Source organism: Pseudophryne corroboree, chromosome 5 (assembly GCF_028390025.1).
Source record: "Pseudophryne corroboree isolate aPseCor3 chromosome 5, aPseCor3.hap2, whole genome shotgun sequence".
Taxonomy (NCBI): Eukaryota; Metazoa; Chordata; class Amphibia; order Anura; family Myobatrachidae; genus Pseudophryne; species Pseudophryne corroboree.
In genome coordinates, this window is record NC_086448.1 from 795,309,217 (window position 1) to 795,332,223 (window position 23,007).

Consider the following 23,007-nt stretch of genomic DNA (forward strand, 5'->3'; position numbering starts at 1 on the left):
TGCACTTGCATCACTACACATCCAAACATTCCCTGACTAGCATTGGTGTTTCAGGGAATGTTTGGATGTGCAGTCTTGCAAATGCTGGAGGGCTGCACTTTGGACATGTCGGGGTGATTTTGGACATGGGAGTTTTGGGCAATACATCTCACCTGAGGGGGGGTTGTCTGCTACATGGCGGAGGGTCAGGTCCACATCACCAGTAGGTCGGCCATGGAACATCAGTTGAAATGTCGTGTCTCTTCACATCCACGCCACTTGGGAAGATACATCGCAGGACCTGTGGAAGAGAACAGTTTGAGCTTCCAGATGTGGGTAATAGTGTCACCCTGGGACTGGAAAGAAGAGGTACATAAAGTCCACACAACACAAGCGGGGAACAGTGGGTCCAAATGCAACCCTCCGCCACTCGCGTCACTACACATCCAAACATTCCCTGACAAGCATTGGTGTATCAGGAGGGAATGTTTGGATGTGCAGTCTTGCAAATGCCGGAGGGCTGCACTTTGGACATGCCGGGGTGATTTTGGACAAGGGAGTCTTGGTCAATACATCTCACCTGAGGGGGTTGTCTGCTACATGGCGGAGGGTCAGGTCCACATCTCCAGTAGGTCGCCCATGGTAGAGTTGGATAAAAGGGTCAAATATTTGCGGTAACCCAACAGGATAAAACAGGGGGGAACGAACTGTACAAACGGGCCTGGGGATATACATCAACAGGATGTAAAACTCTGAAATAGATAAATGAAGAGGTTTTTTAAAAAATATTCCAATGTCAGTTTACACGATAATACAAATGTTGTCAGTATACTCACAGGCAACTGCAAAATAATTTTGGATCAATGTCCGCCGGGAATCCTCTCCTTCGCCCATACCCACCGGTAGAGCAGAAGACCGGTTCCTGCGTCGGAAAGCACTACGACGAAGAGTCACCGGCAAACGGTTTGCGACACATATGTTGTGTAAAATACAACATGCACATTTACCATGCCGCAAACCTTCGACGGTGAGTACAAAAGAGCACCGCCAGAAGTGTCTAAACATCGAAACCGGCTTTTAAGTACACCGAAGGCACGTTCAATTATTTGCCTCGATGCAATGTGTGTCTCTTGGTAACGTTTTTCTGCTCTACCAACAGGATTAGACAATGGGGTCAACAGCCACGGTTTGTTTGGATAACCCGCATCGCCTATAGAAAATATAAAAAAAATGTTAGGTACTTGTAAAAAATAATAATAAAAAAATATTAATAAAATAATAAAAAAATAAAAGAATGAAAATACATACCTAACAGCCAGCCACCAGGCATGTTTCCTGTTTCGAACTTGTCAAACAGCGATGACTGGCTTAGGATGAAGGAGTCGTGAGATGATCCAGGAAATCCAACAAAAATGTTCAAAAATCTCATGTTTACATCACAGACCGCTTGCACGTTCAGGGAATGGAACTGTTTTCGGTTCCGAAAACATTCCTCTGAATTCCGTGGCGGTCTGATCTGCACGTGGGTACAGTCAATCGCGCCCAGCACATTGGGAAATTTGTATTTGTTGAAAAAGCCTAATTTGATCTCACGACATTCGCTGTCCGTCTCTGGAAATGTAATGTACTGGATCGTCAATTTGCGGAAAGCCCTAATGACCTGGGTTATACAGCGCGACAGTGTCGACTGTGAAAAACCGCATGTTTGAGACAGTGTAGGCTGGAATGTGCCTGACGCCAAAAAATGTAACGTCCCCAGCAGTTTCTGAAAACCGCTGATTGCACGATTTGTCCGTGCCCGAGGTTCCAAGTCGGCCTCCAACAGAGCGAACAGCGAATATATGTCGCGAGTCGATAAGCGATAATTTTGTATCACCTCGAACTCGCTGAGATCCTCCAGTTCACGCCTAGTGCGATACTGGCGTGGACGTGGAAATGAAACCCGCAATACTGGCTCACCCAATGCAGACATTTGCTGACCTGGATCCTGATGTTCATCAGCACTTTCTTCCTCCATCATGCTTGCAGCCAGCATGAACATCACAATCTGGTCAGAAAAAGGCTCCATCATTGTAGTCAGTACAAAAATAGGAATGTGTTTTAAAACGCAGGAATTTTCCTAAAAAAACGATTCCACAGAGCTGACTGTAAAATGGCTCCTTCTCCCTGTAGTCTCAAACCTGGGAGTGAGGAGATAGGAGGGGCTTTGCAGAAGTGTATCCTGGGTAAAACTGTGGAATCATGGGTAAATTTCCCTCAGGAGATTGAAGAAAAAAATATTCCTTTAAAAAATCAATTAAATAATACTTGTGAAGCAAAAAAAGACAAACCAAGTAGATAATCCTTTCAAATATAAATAGATATGCTACTAGCAATCCTCAAATATCAAAAAAAATCATGTACTAAAATTTTTTTTTTAGATCCCGCCAGTCAACTGAGGCGGACTGAAATAGTCGAATTTGCGGTCGAAAAGCACTGCAGGCGAATTTCCAAACTTGAATTGAATATGCTTTGGGCGAATTGCAGCATCTGTACCATTGCAGAAAAGTCGAATGCGAAAAAAGTCGAATTGCCAAAAGTCGAATTTTGAATGTCCGTTTTTTTGCGATAAAGTACTGTACTGCATAGGCGAATTGTTTTTTTGAGGCGAAAAAGTTCCAGAATTCGACTATTTCTGGAATTCGCCTGCAATTGCATATACCCCTCTGTCTCTCCAAAGGGCCTTGTGGGGGAACTGTCTTCAAATAGAGCATCCCCTGTGTGTCTGGTGTGTCGGTACGTGTGTGTCGACATGTCTGAGGTAAAAGGCTCCCCTAAGGAGGAGATGGAGCTAATATGTGTGTGAGAGGGTGTCTCCGTCGACAACGCCGACACCGGTTTGGATATGTGTAAGTGCTAAGGTGAATTTATGGCACAAAAGATTAGAGAACAGACAGGAAATCTAGCCATGTCTGTCCCTCTGTTGCAGAGATCTTCAGAGTCTCTCAATGCTCACTATCCAGTGTCGACTACGATAATGAAAAGTTACAGCCAAAATGGCAGGAAAGTATTCAATATATGATTATTGTAATAAAAGATGATTTGCATATCACTGATGACTCATCTGTTCCTGACACAAGGGTACACATGTTGAAGGGGAAGAAAGCTGAGGTAAATTTCCCTCCTCTCATGATAAAAAAGAGCGGGAATCTCCAGACAAGAGACTGCAGTTTCCCACAAAGAATTCTCAGGCAGCATCCTTTCCCCACTAGGGCCAGGATACAATGGGAATCTTCCCCTAGGGTGTCACAAAAGGTAGCCCTGTCGTAACAGCTATTCTCAGGGATCCTGCAGATAGCGTGCACATTCTGGTACACTACTCAGACCGGCGATGGCGTCGGCATGGGTTTATAGCGCTGTGGTAGCGTGGACAGTTACCATATTAACAGAGATTGAGACCCTAGTATGTAGATATATATATATATATATATATATATATATATGTGTATATATAGAGATATATATATATATATTAAAGATGCTGTCTTAAGAGATATATATATATATATTAGTGATGTGCACCGGAAATATTTCGCGTTTTGTGTTTTGGTTTTGGGTTCGGTTCCGCGGCCGTGTTTTGGATTCGGACGCGTTTTGGCAAAACCTCACCGAAAATTTTTTGTCGGATTCGGGTGTGTTTTGGATTCGGGTGTTTTTTTCAAAAAACCCTAAAAAACAGCTTCAATCATAGAATTTGGGGGTCATTTTGATCCCATAGTATTATTAACCTCAATAACCATAATTTCCACTCATTTCCAGTCTATTCTGAACACCTCACACTATTATTTTTAGTCCTAAAATTTGCACCGAGGTCGCTGGATGGCTAAGCTAAGCGACACAAGTGGCCGACACAAACACCTGGCCCATCTAGGAGTGGCACTGCAGTGTCAGGCAGGATGGCCCTTCAATAAAATAGTCCCCAAACAGCACATGATGCAAAGAAAAAAAAGAGGCGCACCAAGGTGGCTGTGTGACTAAGCTAAGCGACACAAGTGGCCGACACAAACACCTGGCCCATCTAGGAGTGGCACTGCAGTGTCAATCAAGACAGGATGGCACTTCCAAAAAATTGTCCCCAAACTATTGATCTAATAACACTAATATATATATTATTTTGTACAGATATCTACATTGTGCCAATCATGAATTGAAGGCAGGAAAATCAATATGTTTCCTCTGATCTCAATAGTTTTCTATGATGTCAAATATGTAGATCTTGTTCAATCACATTCATTCTCATATCGGATTATGCTTATCTGTTATAATTCACCAGTAATACGTAGTGTGTATAAAGCATGCAGATATTATTCCTCTGCCTGAGAGTTAGCACTCAGTATGCTAGTTGGTGCTTATGTGCTTGTTGTACTCATGGGCAATGCTTAATAACTTGTAGTTCAGAGGTATACTTATAGCTTTAATAAGATTCCGATACAGTTCCCTGTATTCACATGAGGCATCTATGTTTTAGAATCATGTTGTGTTCACTTGTTGGAGGTGGATAATTGCCTCACTATTAAACTTATAGGCAATACTTGATAGAATACAGTACAGGGGTGCACTTATAGCTTTAATAGGACTTCATCACTGTCTATATACTAGGTATTCATCAATTATATAGGATACTAATACTTCAATTGAGGATGACACTTTTAATAGTAAGGGAATAAATACATCTAAATCGAGGAGGGGAATGTTTTCATTTTATACATACATCCCTCTTTAAATATATAAGTTGCAAGATATTAGTGTATTATACTTTGCACATTGCTAAATACCTTGCTGCTCCTAGAGATATAGGCATACCCCTTTAATTGTGTCAGTTTTTCTTAAGTGGCACAGCCTGTCAGCTGCTACTCATATATTCCTATATCTGTTGCACTGGTTAGTGCTGAATTACTCAGTCACTTGATACTGGTTAGTTTGTATCTTATATGTCTCTAAATGGCTGCCAGGCAGCCTAAGTGATTAACTATGAAACAATGTTGCATTCCTGTCTGTTTGTTATTTTTCAACCTTCAATATCACTGCTGATTTGCTATTTGAGTACACAACATATATCTACTACATTCAGGCAGTCATTATCTATCTATTATACTGCAGCAGAACACTAGTTGTTTGATCTGGTGCTGTCTGAGCCAAGCTATAGCTTGATCTCCTATCTATCTATTAGCTATAACATGAATGCTGATGAAATTGACTGGTCACATTAAACTAGACTGGCTAAACATTTAATTGATATTAGAGCGCTCTAATATCAATTAAATGTTTAGCCAGTCTAGTTTAATGTGACCAGTCAATTTCATCAGCATTCATGTTATAGCTAATAGATAGATAGGAGATCAAGCTATAGCTTGGCTCAGACAGCACCAGATCAAACAACTAGTGTTCTGCTGCAGTATAATAGATAGATAATGACTGCCTGAATGTAGTAGATATATGTTGTGTACTCAAATAGCAAATCAGCAGTGATATTGAAGGTTGAAAAATAACAAACAGACAGGAATGCAACATTGTTTCATAGTTAATCACTTAGGCTGCCTGGCAGCCATTTAGAGACATATAAGATACAAACTAACCAGTATCAAGTGACTGAGTAATTCAGCACTAACCAGTGCAACAGATATAGGAATATATGAGTAGCAGCTGACAGGCTGTGCCACTTAAGAAAAACTGACACAATTAAAGGGGTATGCCTATATCTCTAGGAGCAGCAAGGTATTTAGCAATGTGCAAAGTATAATACACTAATATCTTGCAACTTATATATTTAAAGAGGGATGTATGTATAAAATGAAAACATTCCCCTCCTCGATTTAGATGTATTTATTCCCTTACTATTAAAAGTGTCATCCTCAATTGAAGTATTAGTATCCTATATAATTGATGAATACCTAGTATATAGACAGTGATGAAGTCCTATTAAAGCTATAAGTGCACCCCTGTACTGTATTCTATCAAGTATTGCCTATAAGTTTAATAGTGAGGCAATTATCCACCTCCAACAAGTGAACACAACATGATTCTAAAACATAGATGCCTCATGTGAATACAGGGAACTGTATCGGAATCTTATTAAAGCTATAAGTATACCTCTGAACTACAAGTTATTAAGCATTGCCCATGAGTACAACAAGCACATAAGCACCAACTAGCATACTGAGTGCTAACTCTCAGGCAGAGGAATAATATCTGCATGCTTTATACACACTACGTATTACTGGTGAATTATAACAGATAAGCATAATCCGATATGAGAATGAATGTGATTGAACAAGATCTACATATTTGACATCATAGAAAACTATTGAGATCAGAGGAAACATATTGATTTTCCTGCCTTCAATTCATGATTGGCACAATGTAGATATCTGTACAAAATAATATATATATTAGTGTTATTAGATCAATAGTTATAAACGCAAATATAAGAGGGAGATAACTTTGACACTATATATATTAATAACCAGTCACATATATATATATTTAGACTAGATGTTGATAAAAATTATCAGACTGGTGTACGATCAAGAGCAACGATAGATATTAGGACATAGGAACAAATACGCGGACACACTTTTTAATCTTTAATCACATTCTTTATTTTCATTTGCACTGAGTATATGTTGTATATGTCTTGATTTTAACCTCTATGTTTCGTCCATACTCATATGTTTGTGTGTTAGTTATTGTCACACTTTTTTTAAATAAACACCAATAAAAGTTATATTTTAAGAAAAATTTCTGACGGATGTGACAACCAGGTCATTCCCATCTAGGAGTGGCACTGCAGTGTCAATCAAGACAGAATGGCACTTCCAAAAAATTGTCCCCAAACAGCACATGATGCAAAGAAAAAAAGAGGCACACCAAGGTGGCTGTGTGACTAAGCTAAGCGACACAAGTGGCCGACACAAACACCTGGCCCATCTAGGAGTGGCACTGCAGTGTCAGGCAGGATGGCCCTTCCAAAAAAATGTCCCCAAACAGCACATGATGCAAAGAAAAAATGAGGCGCACCAAGGTGGCTGTGTGACTAAGCTAAGCGACACAAGTGGCCGACACAAACACCTGGCCCATCTAGGAGTGGCACTGCAGTGTCAATCAAGACAGGATGGCACGTCCAAAAAATTGTCCCCAAACAGCACATGATGCAAAGAAAAAAAGAGGCGCACCAAGGTGGCTGTGTGACTAAGCTAAGCGACACAAGTGGCCGACACAAACACCTGGACCATCTAGGAGTGGCACTGCAGTGTCAATCAAGACAGGATGGCACTTCCAAAAAATTGTCCCCAAACAGCACATGATGCAAAGAAAAAAAGAGGCACACCAAGGTGGCTGTGTGACTAAGCTAAGCGACACAAGTGGCCGACACAAACACCTGGCCCATCTAGGAGTGGCACTGCAGTGTCAGGCAGGATGGCCCTTCCAAAAAAATGTCCCCAAACAGCACATGATGCAAAGAAAAAAAGAGGCGCACCAAGGTGGCTGTGTGACTAAGCTAAGCGACACAAGTGGCCGACACAAACACCTGACCCATCTAGGAGTGGCACTGCAGTGTCAATCAAGACAGGATGGCACTTCCAAAAAATTGTCCCCAAACAGCACATGATGCAAAAAAAAAAAAAAAGAGGCGCACCAAGGTGGCTGTGTGACTAAGCTAAGCGACACAAGTGGCCGACACAAACACCTGGACCATCTAGGAGTGGCACTGCAGTGTCAGGCAGGATGGCCCTTCCAAAAAATTGTCCCCAAACAGCACATGATGCAAAGAAAAATGAAAGAAAAAAGAGGTGCAAGATGGAATTGTCCTTGGGCCCTCCCACCCACCCTTATGTTGTATAAACAGGACATGCACACTTTAACGAACCCATCATTTCAGCGACAGGGTCTGCCACACGACTGTGACTGAAATGACTGGTTGGTTTGTGACCCCACCAAAAAAGAAGCAATCAATCTCTCCTTGCACAAACTGGCTCTACAGAGGCAAGATGTCCACCTCATCATCATCCTCCGATTCCCCACCCCTTTCACTGTGTACATCCCCCTCCTCACAGATTATTAATTCGTCCCCACTGGAATCCACCATCTCAGGTCCCCGTGTACTTTCTGGAGGCAATTGCTGCTGGTGAATGTCTCCACGGAGGAATTGATTATAATTAATTTTGATGAACATCGTCTTCTCCACATTTTCTGAAAGTAACCTCGTACGCCGATTGCTGACAAGGTGAGCGGCTGCACTAAACACTCTTTCGGAGTACACACTGGAGGGAGGGCAACTTAGGTAGAATAAAGCCAGTTTCTGCAAGGGCCTCCAAATTGCCTCTTTTTCCTGCCAGTATACGTACGGACTGTCTGACGTGCCTACTTGGATGCGGTCACTCATATAATCCTCCACCATTCTTTCCATGGTGAGAGAATCATATGCAGTGACAGTAGACGACATGTCAGTAATCATTGGCAGGTCCTTCAGTCCGGACCAGATGTCAGCACTCGCTCCAGACTGCCCTGCATCACCGCCAGCGGGTGGGCTAGGAATTCTTAGCCTTTTCCTCGCACCCCCAGTTGCGGGAGAATGTGAAGGAGGAGATGTTGACGGGTCACGTTCCGCTTGACTTGACAATTTTCTCACCAGCAGGTCTTTGAACCTCTGCAGACTTGTGTCTGCTGGAAAGAGAGATACAACGTAGGTTTTAAATCTAGGATCGAGCACGGTGGCCAAAATGTAGTGCTCTGATTTCAACAGATTGACCACCCGTGAATCCTGGTTAAGCGAATTAAGGGCTCCATCCACAAGTCCCACATGCCTAGCGGAATCGCTCTGTTTTAGCTCCTCCTTCAATGTTTCCAGCCTCTTCTGCAAAAGCCTGATGAGGGGAATGACCTGACTCAGGCTGGCAGTGTCTGAACTGACTTCACGTGTGGCAAGTTCAAAGGGTTGCAGAACCTTGCACAACGTTGAAATCATTCTCCACTGCGCTTGAGTCAGGTGCATTCCCCCTCCTTTGCCTATATCGTGGGCAGATGTATAGGCTTGAATGGCCTTTTGCTGCTCCTCCATCCTCTGAAGCATATAGAGGGTTGAATTCCACCTCGTTACCACCTCTTGCTTCAGATGATGGCAGGGCAGGTTCAGGAATGTTTGGTGGTGCTCCAGTCTTCTGTACGCGGTGCCTGAATGCCGAAAGTGGCCCGCAATTCTTCGGGCTACCGACAGCATCTCTTGCACGCCCCTGTCATTTTTTAAATAATTCTGCACCACCAAATTCAATGTATGTGCAAAACATGGGATGTGCTGGAATTTGCCCAGATGTAATGCACACACAATAATGCTGGCGTTGTCCAATGTCACAAATCCCCAGGAGAGTCCAATTGGGGTAAGCCATTCTGCGATGATCTTCCTCAGTTGCCGTAAGAGGTTGTCAGCTGTGTGCCTATTCTGGAAAGCGGTGATACAAAGCGTAGCCTGCCTAGGAACGAGTTGGCGTTTGCGAGATGCTGCTACTGGTGCCGCCGCTGCTGTTCTTGCTGCGGGAGGCAATACATCTACCCAGTGGGCTGTCACAGTCATATAGTCCTGAGTCTGCCCTGCTCCACTTGTCCACATGTCCGTGGTTAAGTGGACATTGGGTACAACTGCATTTTTTAGGACACTGGTGAGTCTTTTTCTGAGGTCTGTGTACATTTTCGGTATCGCCTGCCTAGAGAAATGGAACCTAGGTGGTATTTGGTAACGGGGACACAGTACCTCAATCAAGTCTATAGTTGCCTCTGAATTAACGATGGATACCGGAACCACGTTTCTCACCGCCCAGGCTGCCAAGGCCTGAGTTATCTGCTTTGCAGCAGGATGACTGCTGTGATATTTCATCTTTCTCGCAAAGGACTGTTGGACAGTCAATTGCTCACTGGAAGTAGTACAAGTGGTCTTCCGACTTCCCCTCTTGGATGACGATTGACTCCCAGCAGCAACAACAGCAGCGCCAGCAGCAGTAGGTGTTACACTCAAGGATGCATCGGAGGAATCCCAGGCAGGAGAAGACTCGTCAGACTTGACAGTGACATGGCCTGCAGGACTATTGGCTTTCCTGGGTAAGGAGGAAATTGACACTGAGGGAGTTGGTGGTGTGGTTTGCAGGAGCTTGGTTACAAGAGGAAGGGATTTAGTGGTCAGTGGACTGCTTCCGCTGTCACCCAAAGTTTTTGAACCTGTCACTGACTTATGATGAATGCGCTGCAGGTGACGTATAAGGGAGGATGTTCCGATGTGGTTAACGTCCTTACCCCTACTTATTACAGCTTGACAAAGGCAACACACGGCTTGACACCTGTTGTCCGCATTTGTGTTGAAATAATTCCACACCGAAGAGCTGATTTTTTTTGTATTTTGACCAGGCATGTCAATGGCCATATTCCTCCCACGGACAACAGGTGTCTCCCCGGGTGCCTGACTTAAACAAACCACCTCACCATCAGAATCCTCCTTGTCAATTTCCTCCCCAGCGCCAGCAACACCCATATCCTCATCCTGGTGTACTTCAACAGTGACATCTTCAATTTGACTATCAGGAACTGGACTGCGGGTGCTCCTTACACCACTTGCAGGGGACGTGCAATGGTGGAAGGCGCAAGCTCTTCCCGTCCAGTGTTGGGAAGGTCAGGCATCGCAACCGACACAATTGGACTCTCCTTTGGGATTTGGGATTTTGAAGAACGCACAGTTCTTTGCTGTGCTTTTGCCAGCTTAAGTCTTTTCTTTTTTCTAGCGAGAGGATGAGTGCTTCCATCCTCATGTGAAGCTGAACCACTAGCCATGAACATAGGCCAGGGCCTCAGCCGTTCCTTGCCACTCCGTGTCGTAAATGGCATATTGGCAAGTTTACGCTTCTCCTCAGACGCTTTTGATTTTTGGGTCATTTTACTGAACTTTTGTGTTTTGGATTTTACATGCTCTCTACTATGACATTGGGCATCGGCCTTGGCAGACGACGTTGATGGCATTTCATCGTCTCGGCCATGACTAGTGGCAGCAGCTTCAGCACGAGGTGGAAGTGGATCTTGATCTTTCCCTTTAACCTCCACATTTTTGTTCTCCATTTTTTAATGTGTGGAATTATATGCCAGTATCAATAGCAATGGCGTACTACTATATTTACTGTGCAAAACTGTCTAAAATGCACCACAGGTATAGAATGTAGATGGATAGTATACTTAATGGATGACGAGTGACGACACAGAGGTAGGTACAGCAGTGGCCTACCGTACTGCTATAAGTATATATATAATAAACTGGTGGACACTGTCAGCAAACTGCAAAACTGTCTAAAATGCACCACAGGTATAGAATATAGATGGATAGTATACTTAATGGATGACGAGTGACGACACAGAGGTAGGTACAGCAGTGGCCTACCGTACTGCTATAAGTATATATATAGTATACTGGTGGACACTGTCAGCAAACTGCAAAACTGTCTAAAATGCACCACAGGTATAGAATGTAGATGGATAGTATACTTAATGGATGACGAGTGACGACACAGAGGTAGGTACAGCAGTGGCCTACCGTACTGCTATAAGTATATATATAATAAACTGGTGGACACTGTCAGCAAACTTCAAAACTGTCTAAAATGCACCACAGGTATAGAATGTAGATGGATAGTATACTTAATGGATGACGAGTGACGACACAGAGGTAGGTACAGCAGTGGCCTACCGTACTGCTATAAGTATATATATAGTATACTGGTGGACACTGTCAGCAAACTGCAAAACTGTCTAAAATGCACCACAGGTATAGAATGTAGATGGATAGTATACTTAATGGATGAGAGTGACGACACAGAGGTATGTACAGCAGTGGCCTACCGTACTGCTATAAGTATATATATAATAAACTGGTGGACACTGTCAGCAAACTGCAAAACTGTCTAAAATGCACCACAGGTATAGAATGTAGATGGATAGTATACTTAATGGATGACGAGTGACGACACAGAGGTAGGTACAGCAGTGGCCTACCGTACTGCTATAAGTATATATATAGTATACTGGTGGACACTGTCAGCAAACTGCAAAACTGTCTAAAATGCACCACAGGTATAGAATGTAGATGGATAGTATACTTAATGGATGACGAGTGACGACACAGAGGTAGGTACAGCAGTGGCCTACCGTACTGCTATAAGTATATATATATAATAAACTGGTGGACACTGTCAGCAAACTGCAAAACTGTCTAAAATACACCACAGGTATAGAATGTAGATGGATAGTATACTTAATGGATGACGAGTGACGACACAGAGGTAGGTACAGCAGTGGCCTACCGTACTGCTATAAGTATATATATAATAAACTGGTGGACACTGTCAGCAAACTGTAAAACTGTCTAAAATGCACCACAGGTATAGAATGTAGATGGATAGTATACTTAATGGATGACGAGTGACGACACAGAGGTAGGTACAGCAGTGGCCTACCGTACTGCTATAAGTATATATATATAGTATACTGGTGGACACTGTCAGAAAACTGCAAAACTGTCTAAAATGCACCACAGGTATAGAATGTAGATGGATAGTATACTTAATGGATGACGAGTGACGACACAGAGGTAGGTACAGCAGTGGCCTACCGTACTGCTATAAGTATATATATATAATAAACTGGTGGACACTGTCAGCAAACTGCAAAACTGTCTAAAATGCACCACCGGTATAGAATGTAGATGGATAGTATACTTAATGGATGACGAGTGACAACACAGAGGTAGGTACAGCAGTGGCCTACCGTACTGCTATAAGTATATATATAATAAACTGGTGGACACTGTCAGCAAACTGTAAAACTGTCTAAAATGCACCACAGGTATAGAATGTAGATGGATAGTATACTTAATGGATGACGTGTGACGACACAGAGGTAGGTACAGCAGTGGCCTACCGTACTGCTATAAGTATATATATAGTATACTGGTGGACACTGTCAGCAAACTGCAAAACTTTCTAAAATGCACCACAGGTATAGAATGTAGATGGATAGTATACTTAATGGATGACGAGTGACGACACAGAGGTAGGTACAGCAGTGGCCTACCGTACTGCTATAAGTATATATATAGTAAACTGGTGGACACTGTCAGCAAACTGCAAAACTGTCTAAAATGCACCACAGGTATAGAATGTAGATGGATAGTATACTTAATGGATGACGAGTGACGACACAGAGGTAGGTACAGCAGTGGCCTACCGTACTGCTATAAGTATATATATAGTATACTGGTGGACACTGTCAGCAAACTGCAAAACTTTCTAAAATGCACCACAGGTATAGAATGTAGATGGATAGTATACTTAATGGATGACGAGTGACGACACAGAGGTAGGTACAGCAGTGGCCTACCGTACTGCTTTAAGTATATATATAATAAACTGGTGGACACTGTCAGCAAACTGCAAAACTGTCTAAAATGCACCACAGGTATAGAATGTAGATGGATAGTATACTTAATGGATGACGAGTGACGACACAGAGGTAGGTACAGCAGTGGCCTACCGTACTGCTATAAGTATATATATATATATAATAAACTGGTGGACACTGTCAGCAAACTGTAAAACTGTCTAAAATGCACCACAGGTATAGAATGTAGATGGATAGTATACTTAATGGATGACGAGTGACGACACAGAGGTAGGTACAGCAGTGGCCTACCGTACTGCTATAAGTATATATATAAAATAAACTGGTGGACACTGTCAGCAAACTGCAAAACTGTCTAAAATGCACCACAGGTATAGAATGTAGATGGATAGTATACTTAATGGATGACGAGTGACGACACAGAGGTAGGTACAGCAGTGGCCTACCGTACTGCTATAAGTATATATATAATAAACTGGTGGACACTGTCAGCAAACTGCAAAACTGTCTAAAATGCACCACAGGTATAGAATGTAGATGGATAGTATACTTAATGGATGACGAGTGACGACACAGAGGTAGGTACAGCAGTGGCCTACCGTACTGCTATAAGTATATATATAGTATACTGGTGGACACTGTCAGCAAACTGCAAAACTGTCTAAAATGCACCACAGGTATAGAATGTAGATGGATAGTATACTTAATGGATGACGAGTGACGACACAGAGGTAGGTACAGCAGTGGCCTACCGTACTGCTATAAGTATATATATAATAAACTGGTGGACACTGTCAGCAAACTGCAAAACTGTCTAAAATTCACCACAGGTATAGAATGTAGATGGATAGTATACTTAATGGATGACGAGTGACGACACAGAGGTAGGTACAGCAGTGGCCTACCGTACTGCTATAAGTATATATATATAATAAACTGGTGGACACTGTCAGCAAACTGTAAAACTGTCTAAAACGCACCACAGGTATAGAATGTAGATGGATAGTATACTTAATGGATGACGAGTGACGACACAGAGGTAGGTACGGCAGTGGCCTACCGTACTGCTATAAGTATATATATAGTATACTGGTGGACACTGTCAGCAAACTGCAAAACTGTCTAAAATGCACCACAGGTATAGAATGTAGATGGATAGTATACTTAATGGATGACGAGTGACGACACAGAGGTAGGTACAGCAGTGGCCTACCGTACTGCTTTAAGTATATATATAATAAACTGGTGGACACTGTCAGCAAACTGCAAAACTGTCTAAAATGCACCACAGGTATAGAATGTAGATGGATAGTATACTTAATGGATGACGAGTGACGACACAGAGGTAGGTACAGCAGTGGCCTACCGTACTGCTATAAGTATATATATATATATAATAAACTGGTGGACACTGTCAGCAAACTGTAAAACTGTCTAAAATGCACCACAGGTATAGAATGTAGATGGATAGTATACTTAATGGATGACGAGTGACGACACAGAGGTAGGTACAGCAGTGGCCTACCGTACTGCTATAAGTATATATATAGTATACTGGTGGACACTGTCAGCAAACTGCAAAACTGTCTAAAATGCACCACAGGTATAGAATGTAGATGGATAGTATACTTAATGGATGACGAGTGACGACACAGAGGTAGGTACAGCAGTGGCCTACCGTACTGCTATAAGTATATATATAATAAACTGGTGGACACTGTCAGCAAACTGCAAAACTGTCTAAAATTCACCACAGGTATAGAATGTAGATGGATAGTATACTTAATGGATGACGAGTGACGACACAGAGGTAGGTACAGCAGTGGCCTACCGTACTGCTATAAGTATATATATATATAATAAACTGGTGGACACTGTCAGCAAACTGTAAAACTGTTTAAAACGCACCACAGGTATAGAATGTAGATGGATAGTATACTTAATGGATGACGAGTGACGACACAGAGGTAGGTACGGCAGTGGCCTACCGTACTGCTATAAGTATATATATAGTATACTGGTGGACACTGTCAGCAAACTGCAAAACTGTCTAAAATGCACCACAGGTATAGAATGTAGATGGATAGTATACTTAATGGATGACGAGTGACGACACAGAGGTAGGTACAGCAGTGGCCTACCGTACTGCTTTAAGTATATATATAATAAACTGGTGGACACTGTCAGCAAACTGCAAAACTGTCTAAAATGCACCACAGGTATAGAATGTAGATGGATAGTATACTTAATGGATGACGAGTGACGACACAGAGGTAGGTACAGCAGTGGCCTACCGTACTGCTATAAGTATATATATATATAATAAACTGGTGGACACTGTCAGCAAACTGTAAAACTGTCTAAAATGCACCACAGGTATAGAATGTAGATGGATAGTATACTTAATGGATGACGAGTGACGACACAGAGGTAGGTACAGCAGTGGCCTACCGTACTGCTATAAGTATATATATATAAAATAAACTGGTGGACACTGTCAGCAAACTGCAAAACTGTCTAAAATGCACCACAGGTATAGAATGTAGATGGATAGTATACTTAATGGATGACGAGTGACGACACAGAGGTAGGTACAGCAGTGGCCTACCGTACTGCTATAAGTATATATATAATAAACTGGTGGACACTGTCAGCAAACTGCAAAACTGTCTAAAATGCACCACAGGTATAGAATGTAGATGGATAGTATACTTAATGGATGACGAGTGACGACACAGAGGTAGGTACAGCAGTGGCCTACCGTACTGCTATAAGTATATATATAGTATACTGGTGGACACTGTCAGCAAACTGCAAAACTGTCTAAAATGCACCACAGGTATAGAATGTAGATGGATAGTATACTTAATGGATGACGAGTGACGACACAGAGGTAGGTACAGCAGTGGCCTACCGTACTGCTATAAGTATATATATAATAAACTGGTGGACACTGTCAGCAAACTGCAAAACTGTCTAAAATTCACCACAGGTATAGAATGTAGATGGATAGTATACTTAATGGATGACGAGTGACGACACAGAGGTAGGTACAGCAGTGGCCTACCGTACTGCTATAAGTATATATATATAATAAACTGGTGGACACTGTCAGCAAACTGTAAAACTGTCTAAAACGCACCACAGGTATAGAATGTAGATGGATAGTATACTTAATGGATGACGAGTGACGACACAGAGGTAGGTACGGCAGTGGCCTACCGTACTGCTATAAGTATATATATAGTATACTGGTGGACACTGTCAGCAAACTGCAAAACTGTCTAAAATGCACCACAGGTATAGAATGTAGATGGATAGTATACTTAATGGATGACGAGTGACGACACAGAGGTAGGTACAGCAGTGGCCTACCGTACTGCTTTAAGTATATATATAATAAACTGGTGGACACTGTCAGCAAACTGCAAAACTGTCTAAAATGCACCACAGGTATAGAATGTAGATGGATAGTATACTTAATGGATGACGAGTGACGACACAGAGGTAGGTACAGCAGTGGCCTACCGTACTGCTATAAGTATATATATATATATAATAAACTGGTGGACACTGTCAGCAAACTGTAAAACTGTCTAAAATGCACCACAGGTATAGAATGTAGATGGATAGTATACTTAATGGATGACGAGTGACGACACAGAGGTAGGTACAGCAGTGGCCTACCGTACTGCTATAAGTATATATATAGTATACTGGTGGACACTGTCAGCAAACTGCAAAACTGTCTAAAATGCACCACAGGTATAGAATGTAGATGGATAGTATACTTAATGGATGACGAGTGACGACACAGAGGTAGGTACAGCAGTGGCCTACCGTACTGCTATAAGTATATATATAATAAACTGGTGGACACTGTCAGCAAACTGCAAAACTGTCTAAAATTCACCACAGGTATAGAATGTAGATGGATAGTATACTTAATGGATGACGAGTGACGACACAGAGGTAGGTACAGCAGTGGCCTACCGTACTGCTATAAGTATATATATATATAATAAACTGGTGGACACTGTCAGCAAACTGTAAAACTGTTTAAAACGCACCACAGGTATAGAATGTAGATGGATAGTATACTTAATGGATGACGAGTGACGACACAGAGGTAGGTACGGCAGTGGCCTACCGTACTGCTATAAGTATATATATAGTATACTGGTGGACACTGTCAGCAAACTGCAAAACTGTCTAAAATGCACCACAGGTATAGAATGTAGATGGATAGTATACTTAATGGATGACGAGTGACGACACAGAGGTAGGTACAGCAGTGGCCTACCGTACTGCTATAAGTATATATATATAATAAACTGGTGGACACTGTCAGCAAACTGTAAAACTGTCTAAAATGCACCACAGGTATTGAATGTAGATGGATAGTATACTTAATGGATGACGAGTGACGACACAGAGGTAGGTACAGCAGTGGCCTACCGTACTGCTATAAGTATATATATAGTATACTGGTGGACACTGTCAGCAAACTGCAAAACTGTCTAAAATGCACCACAGGTATAGAATGTAGATGGATAGTATACTTAATGGATGACGAGTGACGACACAGAGGTAGGTACAGCAGTGGCCTACCGTACTGCTATAAGTGTATATATATATATAATAAACTGGTGGACACTGTCAGCAAACTGCAAAACTGTCTAAAATGCACCACAGGTATAGAATGTAGATGGGTAGTATACTTAATGGATGACGAGTGACAACACAGAGGTAGGTACAGCAGTGGCCTACCGTACTGCTATAAGTATATATATAATAAACTGGTGGACACTGTCAGCAAACTGCAAAACTGTCTAAAATGCACCACAGGTATAGAATGTTGATGGATAGTATACTTAATGGATGACGAGTGGCGACACAGAGGTAGGTACAGCAGTGGCCTACCGTACTGCTATAAGTATATATATAGTATACTGGTGGACACTGTCAGCAAACTGCAAAACTGTCTAAAATGCACCACAGGTATAGAATGTTGATGGATAGTATACTTAATGGATGACGAGTGACGACACAGAGGTAGGTACAGCAGTGGCCTACCGTACTGCTATAAGTATATATATATAGTATACTGGTGGACACTGTCAGCAAACTGCAAAACTGTCTAAAATGCACCACAGGTATAGAATGTAGATGGATAGTATACTTAATGGATGACGAGTGACGACACAGAGGTAGGTACAGCAGTGGCCTACCGTACTGCTATAAGTATATATATATAATAAACTGGTGGACACTGTCAGCAAACTGTAAAACTGTCTAAAATGCACCACAGGTATAGAATGTAGATGGATAGTATACTTAATGGATGACGAGTGACGACACAGAGGTAGGTACAGCAGTGGCCTACCGTACTGCTATAAGTATATATATAGTATACTGGTGGACACTGTCAGCAAACTGCAAAACTGTCTAAAATGCACCACAGGTATAGAATGTAGATGGATAGTATACTTAATGGATGACGAGTGACGACACAGAGGTAGGTACAGCAGTGGCCTACCGTACTGCTATAAGTATATATATATATAATAAACTGGTGGACACTGTCAGCAAACTGTAAAACTGTCTAAAATGCACCACAGGTATAGAATTTAGATGGATAGTATACTTAATGGATGACGAGTGACGACACAGAGGTAGGTACAGCAGTGGCCTACCGTACTGCTATAAGTATATATATAGTATACTGGTGGACACTGTCAGCAAACTGCAAAACTGTCTAAAATGCACCACAGGTATAGAATGTAGATGGATAGTATACTTAATGGATGACGAGTGACGACACAGAGGTAGGTACAGCAGTGGCCTACCGTACTGCTATAAGTATATATATAATAAACTGGTGGACACTGTCAGCAAACTGCAAAACTGTCTAAAATGCACCACAGGTATAGAATGTAGATGGATAGTATACTTAATGGATGACAAGTGACGACACAGAGGTAGGTACAGCAGTGGCCTACCGTACTGCTATAAGTATATATATAGTATACTGGTGGACACTGTCAGCAAACTGTCAAACTGTCTAAAATGCACCACAGGTATAGAATGTAGATGGATAGTATACTTAATGGATGACGAGTGACGACACAGAGGTAGGTACAGCAGTGGCCTACCGTACTGCTATAAGTATATATATAGTATACTGGTGGACACTGTCAGCAAACTGCAAAACTGTCTAAAATGCACCACAGGTATAGAATGTAGATGGATAGTATACTTAATGGATGACGAGTAACGACACAGAGGTAGGTACAGCAGTGTCCTAACGTACTGCTATAAGTATATATATAAAATAAACTGGTGGACACTGTCAGCAAACTGCAAAACTGTCTAAAATGCACCACAGGTATAGAATGTAGATGGATAGTATACTTAATGTCAGAATTCGTTTGGATCTTCCAGTGTGAAAACATATTAGCAGGGACTGAGATTCATGGAATAATAACTAGTTTATTAAAGCAACGTACAACTGTAAACAATAAATATAAAGCAGGAATAACTAGAGAACACAAAGGGAAAACTGAGGGGACATGGGATGCCAGGAAACTGTGAGTACATGAGAATGATGTAGACTGTGGTAGAGTATGCACGTACCAGGGTTGCAGGATTGCACTGTAACTGGAACACAGGATGACACTGATGATTTGTAAACTTGTGAACGGTGACTAAAGGTGCTGATGAGTTAAGGAACTTGTAAATGATGATTGAAGACACTGGTGATTTGCAGACTTGTAAATGGTGACTGAAGATGCTGATGAGTTAAGGAACTTGTAAATGATGATTGAAGACACTGGTGATTTGCAGACTTGTAAATGGTGACTGAAGATGCTGATGAGTTAAGGAACTTAAGAATAATGGTTAAAGACACTGGTGGTTTACAGAGTAGTAAATGGTGACTGGAGACGCTGATGATTCCAGGAACTTGAGAATAATAATTAAAGACACTGGTGATTTGCAAAGTAGTAAACGGTGACTGAGGACGCTGATGATTCCAGGAACTTGAGAATAATAATTAAAGACACTGGTGATTTGCAGAGTAGTAAACGGTGACTGGAGACACTGATGATTCTAGGAACTTGAAAATAACAATTAAAGACACTGATGGTTTGCAGAGTAGTAAACGGTGACTGAAGACGCTGATGATTCCAGGAACTTGAAAATAACAATTAAAGACACTGATGGTTTGCAGAGTAGCAAACGGTGACTGGAGACACTGATGATTCTAGGAACTTGAAAATAACAATTAAAGACACTGATGGTTTGCAGAGTAGTACACGGTGACTGAAGACGCTGATGATTCCAGGAACTTGAAAATAACAATTAAAGACACTGATGGTTTGCAGAGTAGTACACGGTGACTGGACACTGATGATTCTAGGAACTTGAAAATAATACTTAAAGACTCTGATGCAGACACTGACTCCCAGCACGCTGATGACCGAGACACATTAAAGTCCAGAAGCTGCTTGAGAACGCTGGAAGCTGTGCAGCAGTTAATGCTGGAAGCACCGGAGACACTGGGGTAGACTGCGGAGAAACTCGCCGGGAACAAGAGCACTGGCAGTTCTTTGGTCGATTTAGCAGCAGAGATCAGCATGACCAGGACCAGGAGCTGTAACAATCTTGACTTGATGAACTGGCACCAGGGAGCCTGTGTGGCTGGCCTAAGTAGTGAGTACAGGTGCTGCTCACAGCTGTGGTAGCAGCTACTAATCAAGATGCAGATACAGAGCAGAACTCTGAACACCAGAGAAGAGAGCGCCACCCCAGGCATGGAGTAGAAACTACATGGGATTGTGACACTTAATGGATGACGAGTGACGACACAAAGGTAGGTACAGCAGTGGCCTACCGTACTGCTATAAGTATATATATAGTATACTGGTGGACACTGTCAGCAAACTGCAAAACTGTCTAAAATGCACCACATGTATAGAATGTAGATGGATAGTATACTTAATGGATGACGAGTGACGACACAGAGGTAGGTACAGCAGTGGCCTACCGTACTGCTATAAGTATATATATATAGTATACTGGTGGACACTGTCAGCAAACTGCAAAACTGTCTAAAATGCACCACAGGTATAGAATGTAGATGGATAGTATACTTAATGGATGACGAGTGACGACACAGAGGTAGGTACAGCAGTGGCCTACCGTACTGCTATAAGTATATATATAATAAACTGGTGGACACTGTCAGCAAACTGCAAAACTGTCTAAAATGCACCACAGGTATAGAATGTAGATGGATAGTATACTTAATGGACGACGAGTGACGACACAGAGGTAGGTACAGCAGTGGCCTACCGTACTGCTATAAGTATATATATAGTATACTGGTGGACACTGTCAGCAAACTGCAAAACTTTCTAAAATGCACCACAGGTATAGAATGTAGATGGATAGTATACTTAATGGATGACGAGTGACGACACAGAGGTAGGTACAGCAGTGGCCTACCGTACTGCTATAAGTATATATATAATAAACTGGTGGACACTGTCAGCAAACTGCAAAACTGTCTAAAATGCACCACAGGTATAGAATGTAGATGGATAGTATACTTAATGGATGACGAGTGACGACACAGAGGTAGGTACAGCAGTGGCCTATCGTACTGCTATAAGTATATATATAATAAACTGGTGGACACTGTCAGCAAACTGCAAAACTGTCTAAAATGCACCACAGGTATAGAATGTAGATGGATAGTATACTTAATGGATGACGAGTGACGACACAGAGGTAGGTACAGCAGTGGCCTACCGTACTGCTATAAGTATATATATAGTATACTGGTGGACACTGTCAGCAAACTGCAAAACTGTCTAAAATGCACCACATGTATAGAATGTAGATGGATAGTATACTTAATGGATGACGAGTGACGACACAGAGGTAGGTACAGCAGTGGCCTACCGTACTGCTATAAGTATATATATATATAATAAACTGGTGGACACTGTCAGCAAACTGCAAAACTGTCTAAAATGCACCACAGGTATAGAATGTAGATGGGTAGTATACTTAATGGATGACGAGTGACAACACAGAGGTAGGTACAGCAGTGGCCTACCGTACTGCTATAAGTATATATATAATAAACTGGTGGACACTGTCAGCAAACTGCAAAACTGTCTAAAATGCACCACAGGTATAGAATGTAGATGGATAGTATACTTAATGGATGAACGAGTGACGACACAGAGGTAGGTACAGCAGTGGCCTATCGTACTGCTATAAGTATATATATAATAAACTGGTGGACACTGTCAGCAAACTGCAAAACTGTCTAAAATGCACCACAGGTATAGAATGTAGATGGATAGTATACTTAATGGATGACGAGTGACGACACAGAGGTAGGTACAGCAGTGGCCTACCGTACTGCTATAAGTATATATATATATAGTATACTGGTGGACACTGTCAGCAAACTGCAAAACTGTCTAAAATGCACCACAGGTATAGAATGTAGATGGATAGTATACTTAATGGATGACGAGTGACGACACA

General features: G+C 41.9%; 1 protein-coding gene across 1 annotated transcript; it reads right to left on the reverse strand.

Annotated features, from left to right (window-relative positions):
- Positions 1–381: 381 nt before the first annotated feature.
- Positions 382–2,601, reverse strand: LOC134929482 (putative nuclease HARBI1). The gene is made up of 2 exons (XM_063925095.1): positions 1,288–2,601; positions 382–1,189 (listed from the first exon to the last, which is right to left on the reverse strand). Exons 1-2 carry the CDS (start codon positions 2,048–2,050, stop codon positions 930–932), a joined length of 1,023 nt encoding a protein of 340 aa, XP_063781165.1. The 5' UTR covers positions 2,051–2,601; the 3' UTR covers positions 382–929.
- Between the last annotated feature and the right edge of the window lie 20,406 nt (positions 2,602–23,007).

Excerpts from the sequence above, each read along its gene's own strand:
- LOC134929482 (XM_063925095.1), bottom strand. The coding sequence starts at position 2,050 with ATGATGGAGCCTTTTTCTGACCAGATTGTGATGTTCATGCTGGCTGCA. Across the intron at positions 1,190-1,287 it reads GCCTGGTGGCTGGCTGTTAG|GCGATGCGGGTTATCCAAAC; the intron begins GTATGTATTTTC and ends TATTTTCTATAG.